General features: G+C 52.0%; 1 protein-coding gene across 1 annotated transcript in view; it reads right to left on the bottom strand.

Moving 5' to 3' along the window:
• The window catches only part of Man1c1 (mannosidase alpha class 1C member 1), a 169,998-nt gene extending 161,409 nt beyond the window's left edge, over positions 1-8,589 (bottom strand). Inside the window, exon 1 of the mRNA XM_004637589.3 lies at positions 7,167-8,589. Within this exon, the coding sequence (XP_004637646.1) occupies positions 7,167-7,706 (540 nt within the window). The 5' untranslated portion in view covers positions 7,707-8,589. The remainder of the gene's footprint in view (positions 1-7,166) is intronic.
• Between the last annotated feature and the right edge of the window lie 6 nt (positions 8,590-8,595).

An 8,595-nucleotide genomic window follows, 5' to 3' on the forward strand; every position in this document is an offset into this window, starting at 1 on the left:
GGGGCTGGCTGGCATGTGGTGCTGGGGGATTGAACCGTGGTCCCTGGTGCTTTGCTAAGCTTGTTCTAAGTAGGCGCTTTAGACCACTGAGCCATCTCACCAGCCCAGTAGTCAACTTCTTGAAACAACCCCCAAATCCAACCACAGGTGAATAGATACACAAAGAACTACAGTCATACAGCAGAATACACCTCAACAAAAGCAACAAAGTGCTGACAGCCAATATGCATGAATTTTAAAGCAGTCTCCTCTGAGGAAGTCCTGCTGTACACAGCATATCCTGTGCTGTCCTATTTATCAGAAGTTCTAGCACAGATCTGGATAATCTCTGCCCAGAAATCTCAAGAGGGTGACTGAGGCTGGGTACAATGGGGTGACAGGAACTGACTAGAAAGAAGGAAAAGAAGTTTTCTCCTTTGAGATGTATCTTGACAAAGGTGTGGTTTGCACAGTTGTCTGCATTTGTTATTTAAGATCTCTGCAACTCTCTAAATTATGCTTTGGAAGGAGAGGAAAAAAGTCTATTATTTGGCTGCTGAAAATAGCTGCTATTCGGTTACAACTGTTTGCTCAAAGGTTCACTGGGACAACAGCTGAGTCCCAGAAGATGCCGGATGAAAGTGCATCTATCCAGCAAAGAACCAGTGAAAACACCAACGTTTCCTCTGTCAAAGTTACCAGTAATGGCTCTGCACTAAAATAGATGGACAACTGCCCTGGCTTTAGCCTTTAATTAATGGCTCAGTTAAGGGACATACTCGGATCTGGGCAATGTGGTACCAAACAACTTGGAAGCCTGAGGCAGAAGGATTACAAATTTAAGACCAACCCAAGCAATTTAGCAAGATTTTGCCTTAAAATAATAAACAGAAAGGGTTGAGGGCATAGTTCATTCTAAGGCCCTGGGTCCAACCCTCAGTACTGGTCGGGAGAGAGACAGAGATGGAGACAGACACACTCCTGTCTATGAGCCATCCTGACAGTCTGATTTGGAGAGCTCTCAACCCAAATCCTAGAAAACACCCTTCTTGGGGGGGGAGGAGCCACCTGCCTGTCAGCCACCATACTGAGGCTTGTAACTGCGGTCTCTGTGGCTTGATTCTCTTTGCAGGTGGAGACACCGAAGTGCATCTGATTTACATCAGTCTCAGCTGCACTGATGCTACATGAAGGAAACAAAAACTGGACTGTCTGAGATTCTGATGGTCCTAGTGTGAAGGAGAAAGAGGCAGGCAGGACTTGGGTCCTCAAGTCCTCGCAATTCCTTGAGGACTCTCCAATTTGGTTTCTTACCATGATTGGCCATGGAAACACAGAGCCAAGGAAATTGATTGTTTCTTTCCCCACATCACGCAAATATCTGTGCATTAAGGGCTTGGACCAAGGTAGTAGGAAATGAGGAACTGCGGCTCACTGCTGGAATGAGCCCAGCCTTTCTGGACCACAGGTGCACAGAACTGGAATAATAATCCTCGGCTCATGACACTTATCCCTGCTTGATGGGTGGTCTCCTATGTTCAAGTAATATAACAAATACCCATGAATTTATTCAAGGCAATTACTCTCCTTGGTCCTCTGCCCATCATTTCCTTGCTAGGATGTTGCTGACTTAGCCAGTGGAAGCAAGACAGAGTTTCCTAAAGCTCCCAACGCCTCCCCTACCACACACTCTATTCAAGATGCAGACAGGTGCCTTCCCCAAGCCAGAGCCAGTATCCACAAGGCTCAGGGCCCACCTACATTGTCAGCAGCTTCCTGGAGTGGCGCTTCACCATCTACGAGCCTGATTTATATTCTTCAGTAAGAGAAAAGATGTAAGTCCCTTTGAACGAAGTATGCCTAACATATATCACAATATTTATTTTGGGTGAAGTAATGGATCAGTCTTCCTGGAAAGCTAGAGAAAAGGCATTTCTTGAACTCAGATGTAAATCAGTCAGTCTGAAAACCACAGGGGAATCTCTCATCTTACCCCCCTGCCAACTGTACTGTGAAATAAGCAGTTGACTTTTCAAAGTCATCACTGTATTTGTTTCCTGCCCTAATACTAAAGACCCAGTTAAGGATCTGAGGCCTAAGAACCGATTGCTCCTGGAATGCCTAATTCCCCGAAATGATGGTGCAACTCAAAATGAAAGTAGAAAGCCAACCAACCTGCAGGTGTTGAGCTGTGCAGCTGGTAGGGACATGTTCTAAGCTTTGCTCTAACTGCAGCCCTCAGATCTAAAGAGAGAGGGGGGAGGTGTGACTGGGCTGAGGATGTAAGGGTCTCCCAAGGGGCCTCCCCACTTATTAGAGCCAGTTCCCATTCATGTTAAACACAAGGTGGGAGGAGGGAACTAGAGAAACTAAAGTACAGGGAAGGGAAGAAAGGATCTTCAATGGATCAGCAACTCAGAGCTCTCTGAGGGGAAGCTATTAAATCAGAGCTATTCCTAATATTAATTATCTTAAATATTCCACAAGGCTCTGATGCACATGCTACAAAGAACACAACACCTTTTAATTTTCCTACCTGTTCCCTGGTACCGGTGAGGATAAATCAGACATACAAAGAAACCACACATGACTAATGAAGCAGCTCATTCACGGGGAGCAAAGATCACTCACTGAGATGATTTACTTAGACGCTACTACCTATCAAACCAGCAATGTCCTGGAAGCCTGCTCAGCAGGCACAGAGGACCAGCGGCGCTGTGGTGCGCCCTGTCAAGTCACATGACTTGTGGTGGGACTCCAGGTAGCTTCCAGATGCCTGCTGTTCAGCCCTGAAAGATCTGACTCACAAAGGCACCCCCCCACAAACCCCCCATACACACACGCACCAAGACAACCGTGCGCTCAGAATGTCACTGCAACTTCTCAGGTCACTGGGCTGCTAAGTCCCTGAACCTGGCTGTAGCTAGTACTCTCAGTCTCCGTAGAATTCCATCATGTACCCTGAGGGGGAAGACACGGTCTTTGCCATGAACAACTTCAACTCAGTTTATAGATCTTTAAGGTTGCCCTTCATTCAAAGATGTGGACCCGGAATTTAATGTCAGTTCACCATTAAATGCCTTTCCAGGCCCTAGGACACATTCAGAAACAAAAACGGAAACAGGTGGTGGTGGGGGAAGAGAGTTATTACCCTCACATGCTGGCCTCCTGGTCTTACCACAAAGATGGGGACCCAGGGATAAACAACCCACACACGTACTCCCGGTGGTCAGAGTGGATGGCCTTAGACTCTGGTTGGATTTTTGAAGGACTACTGCATGCATGGTGCATGAGAACCCTGGGCTGAGTAGAAAGTAAAGTGGTGAAATGTAACCCTTTTTTTTTTTTTTTTTTTCTCGGCCCAGCACTCCAGGATGTAGCTGCATCTAACCAGAGCAGCAACCTTTATTTCATACTGAGTCTAACTACACAGTTTAGACTCATAGTGATCCTCCTGTCTCAGCCTCCCCAGCACTGGGATAACAGGTATGCACCACCATGACGGGTTTTGGGGCCAGTGTGCCCAGGGTTCCAGGGCTGGCACATACAGTACCAGGGATTGAACTCAAGTCCTTGCACTTGCCAGGAAAGTGCTTAGGCCACCGAGCTATCTCCCCATCCCAACAGCAGCCCCTTCTACTGGTCATCCAAAAGCACCACATGGGCAGAAGTCCTACCACCAGTACCCTATTCTCTAAGTTCCAGACTGCTTGATTCCCTTTAACAAAAAGTCCCTTCTCTGGAAGGGAGAACAGAGATTCCCTGTATCTGCAGGCCCAGGACAGTGTGAATTATTTTCTTGAGCTGTAACCCAACAAGCAAGATATTCACAACTTGTGTCACGTCTAAGAAAAGTCTGAACTTGAATTAGTAAGAAATCTACTTGTGGGTGAAGAGCCCCATTCTCTCTCTGATCTTCAGATCTGAAAGGAAAGCAGCCTACAGGCTTTCTCCCTTTACATTTAAGCCACCACCTTTTCTCTAGATAATCCCAGCCAAGGACTGGGATCTGTTCAATTCCATCTCCAAAGTTCATTATGGATGCCCAGAATAGTAACTATTTGAATTATCTACTCATGGGTAGTGGTAGGACTACATCAACACCACCATTGCAACACCACCACCACCACCACCACACACACTACTGTCCTTGAGTTCATGGTACAGAGAAAGTCCAGCTGCTAAGCGGTCCCACACCACACTGGCAGTTCCCTTAGGAGGCAGTGCTGGAGCCAGAGTGGCCACAACCAGCTACTTGCTTCTCGCTCACCCCATTGTACAGGAAGGGCCAAGAAGGACCCTGTCTGGGGCTGGCCAGATAGCTCAGCAGACTAAAGTACCTGCTTATGCAGAGTGCAGCAGCTGGGGTTCAATCCCTGGCCTGCTGTGCAAGCCCCACCCCCAGGGAGCACTGAGAGATTGAGACTGGGCATGGTGGCCCGTGCCTATAATCCCAGAGCTTGGGAAGCTGAAAACAGGAGAATCTCCTGTACTAAATAAGGGGGAAAAAGGACCCTGTCAAAGTCAGAGTTGACAGCCAAGCTGAGACTCCAACCAGTATTCTCTGGATCCACCTCTGCACCACTCTGCTTTCTCCAAGCTTCCAAACTTGTGGGGGTGGGGGGAAGAGTCAGTTCTAGTGAGGTTTCCTGATGCATGTACACCCAGAACCTGCAACTCCAACCCATTCTTATCAGCACAGACCTCCTGCCCACACCCATCTCTCAAACTGGACCGCTCATAAGTAGACTTTGCTGCTATAGACTCCAGGTGTCCAGTTTCTATTTACTCTCATTTATCACCCTGTCTGACTCTGTCTTGATATTTATTTTCACTTTAAAAACCTCATCTTATAAGAACAGGGCCCTTTTTATCTGATTCTAGCTCCCCCCTCTGCTCCTTGGGTCTAATCAATCCGTGTCTGGGAAGAAACAAACCAGAAACAAATGCCACGGTGCCTTTTGTAAAAACAGGCACCTTTCTAAAATGATCTTCCCTAGGCATAACACAGACAGGAATTTAAACAAGACAGAAACAAAGACGCCCTCAGCAGGAACCCTCTGCATTCCTTCCCAGGTGCGAAGTCAGGAATGGCAACCCCGTGGTAGCATATGAGCCAGCAATGCTGCCCTGCATTTTTCAGGTTCAAGAAACTTGAAGACACATTAGGCTTGGAAAACAAAACAGTGTACATGAACCAGCCTCTCCACTCTGAGGAGCTCACAATCTTCAAGGCAGGAAGAGGGACTGCTGCAGGCCAGTTGCAGGTAAATGCAGGCCTTCTGCTACTACAGGGTCAGAGGAGATGCCACACAGAGTCAGAGACTGGTAATGAACGCGGAGCTCTCCCATCAGGTCGTTTTATACCCACCTGCAAAGAGCTTTCACACACCTGCTACCAATCCTACCTTCTGCTGGCAGAGAAGGCTGGCTTTATAGAGAGAAGAAGAATCAAGTTCCCCACTAGCCAACCCACCCCTCCTATCCAGGCTCTAATCCTAGGCATTCAGAAATGGGTCACATGCACCTCTTCGAAGGAAGACAGTAGTTCATTCTTAGTCCTATGGGATCCGTTGGAAAATCTGATGGCAGTCCTGTATATCCCATGAAAAACTGCACAAGTGTAGTTTATATGCAATTTCACTCAGTTACTGTCCTCCCAGGAGGTCCAGAAAGGCAGAAACAGCTAATGCACTCAAGAAGCTTTGAGAAAGGCAGCAGTGGGAGGTCCAGGTGAACTGAGAACACCACAGCTCCTTAATAAAAAGGGGAAAAGTAAAGCCCCTTACTTAGCTTACTGCTAAGTAAGTTCTAGCCTTCAATTAACCTTTGAGATTTCAACAATTTAAAAACTGAGGCATGCGCACAAGCAAGCGAGTGCATGAGCGTGCACACACACACACACACACACACACACACACACACACCCGACTCAGCTTCTTATGGTGTCCTATCTTGACCTCACAAAATGCCCTGGGATGGCTGGTTGAGATAGCCTCAAACAGGATGCAGCACAGCATGGCTGAGTCAGAGCAAAAGATAATCAGGAGAGAGGAGGGAAGGTGGGGGGAGGAGAGTTCAGATAAGGGGAAAGGGACAGCCAAGTTTTTCACTAGCTCTAGGTAAATCTTGCCAGGGCACAACCTGACCCTTGATGCCTGCTATCCCTAGAAATCAGAGCAGACCTGCTGGCTCCCCTGTAGCAAAGCAAGAGGTCTGGACTGAAGCAGCTCTTTCCTTCTGGACCCATGGGGGAAGGGAGTGTCCCCTCTGGTTTCTAGGGAAGAGACCCTGGCCCACTGCTTGTCCGCAGCCCCCTGGTGGCCTGGGGGTGTCACTGCAGCCCCTCTGCATTGCTGGGCACATACCTCATGTAGGTGGCTGGCTCTAACAGTGGTGGAGTAGAACAGGCACCAGTAGCCACCTGGCAACTGTCTTCAAGCCATTGTAAGGCTGTGTTTGTTTTGGATTCCTTAAACCAAGACTCGGACTCAAAATGACTCTTCTAAATTCCTCACTGATTCAATCTTGACAGAGAACCAGCCCAAGGCCTGCTTCATTAAGCCAATAACCTCAGAGCTTTTGTACCGTTTAACCACCGTCTTACCAACATTTCCTCCTGCATCACATGCAATTCTGTACAATCGTTCCAAAGTTCAATAGAAACAACAGGAATGAACAACATCTCTGGTCTGTAGGGTGCTGACTAAATTACTAAATATTTGCAGGACACCAACTAGCCCTCAAATAGGTTTCTGGGTAGCAGGTCCTACAGAGTAGAGGGGAAGTCAAGACTTAAAGACACACAGTGACAAAAAGTATTGTAGTGGCTCCAGTGTCTACAAATGCAGCTCCCCCCCCCCCCAAGAATCCCAACTCCACTTCCACTAGCAACTCTACCAGACGAAGGAGTGGAGCACCCTCTGGACTGGGGACTGAGCTTTGGAAAAAGATCAGAGAGTTGGGGGAAGTTAACTGGCCCAAGAGTTCAGCCACGACCCCAGAATGTCCCGCCTGTTGAGAAAGTGCAGGGAAGGAAGGTGGGAAGTTTCGAAGAGATGGCAAGCAGGCTGCATCGCGTCTGAGGGCTTACTGTAGACCCGGGGGGCACGAAGGGCTGGGCTCAGGGAAACGCAAGGGCGTACAAGACCATTTCTTGGAGAGGGGCTGGAAGGCAGGATGCTTACCTCCTTGATTTTTTCCCGCTGGGCTCGTACTCGGCTCTGGGGTTTCTTACTTTCATCAGTCCTCGTCCCCAGGACTGGGTGACGGAGGCGACTTCGGAACGCGTTGAAGTCAAAGCTGAATGGGACGCTCTCCTCACCTGGCCGCGGGGCCGCAGCGCCGCTGCCCCGGGCCACCGTGGCTTCCTCCCGAGGTCCGGTGGGGCGAGTGCGTCGCAGCCACTCCTTCCTGCGGCGGGGGCCCACCCGGCTGCTGGGGTCATACTCGCCCGGGGCCGGCGCCGCGGGGGCCGGGTTAGGCGGTGGTTCCTGTTCGTGGGCCGGGGAGTGGCCGGCGACTTCGGCGATCACCTCCAGGCCAGGCTGCTGGGTCCGGGACGCCAGGAAGAGGCGCTTGAGGCGAGAAGAGTGAGGCAGCAGGAAGAGAGCCCCGAAGCACAGGGTAATGAGGCCCGAGAGGAAGAGAAGGAAAAGGAACTTCTGCGGCAGCCGCAGCCCCCATGGGGAGGCCGGGACGAAGCCTGGCCCTTTCCTCATGTGCATCGTGGCCCGGAGCGGGTTTGGCGACCGTCAGCTCCGTCCGGGGCCTCGAGGTCCTCGGAGTCCACGCACGTGTTCTCTGGGGGCGAGAGAAGACGACAGGCGTGCAGGGGCGCGGCCTGGAGCAGGGGTCACAGGGCAGGACCGCCAACCCCGAGTTTCGGCGCTTCAGAGACCGTTCCCGAAGTTCAGGGAGTTTGCAGCGAGCGCTCCCGCGCGGGGGTGAGCGGGGCCCAGGCAAGCGGGGCGGCGCGGCTCGGGGCCCGGGCCCGCAGTGCCCGGCCTCGCGTCGCAGCCTCGCCTGCCTCCCCGCAACAGCCGTCACATGCCGTCCCCGCGCCGGGCCGCCCTCGGTCCTCGGGCCTCCCTCCTGCGCTCGCCGGAGCCCAAAGTTTCAGCCTCGGAAGCAGTTTGTAGAGTGCCGGCTCCAGAGGCGAGGCGGTGGCGGTGCGGCGAGAAAGCCCTGCTCCGATCGAACTCCACCCGCAGGGTCTCGACAGTGCCCTAGCGGGCGACCGGGACACGTCCACAACTTTGCTCAGCCGAGGTTCGGGGAGAGGCAGGGGGCGGGAGCAGGCGTTTCCGAGCCTGCGGGGGCCGGAGGCTTGGCGAGGCCCCGGGAGCGAAGAGATGCTCGAGCCGGGGTCCAGCGCCGGGAGCCGTCCGCGACGAACCGCGGCTGGGCGGCTGCAGCTGCGCCCCGGAGCACAGGCTCCCTCCCCGCCAACTAGGCAGGGCTCGGGGCTCCCGCTGGGATCACCTGTTCCCGGCCCCGCCGGCTCCGCCGAGCGCGCACCCTGGCTGCGCCTCCCCCGCTACAGCTGGCGTCCTCACCGCGGCCGCTCCAGACTGGCCGGGCCGCCGCAGGCAGAGCCGCCGCCGCGCCGAGCCC

This window comes from Octodon degus, unplaced genomic scaffold (assembly GCF_000260255.1).
Source record: "Octodon degus isolate 3935 unplaced genomic scaffold, OctDeg1.0 scaffold00092, whole genome shotgun sequence".
Classification (NCBI taxonomy): domain Eukaryota; kingdom Metazoa; phylum Chordata; class Mammalia; order Rodentia; family Octodontidae; genus Octodon; species Octodon degus.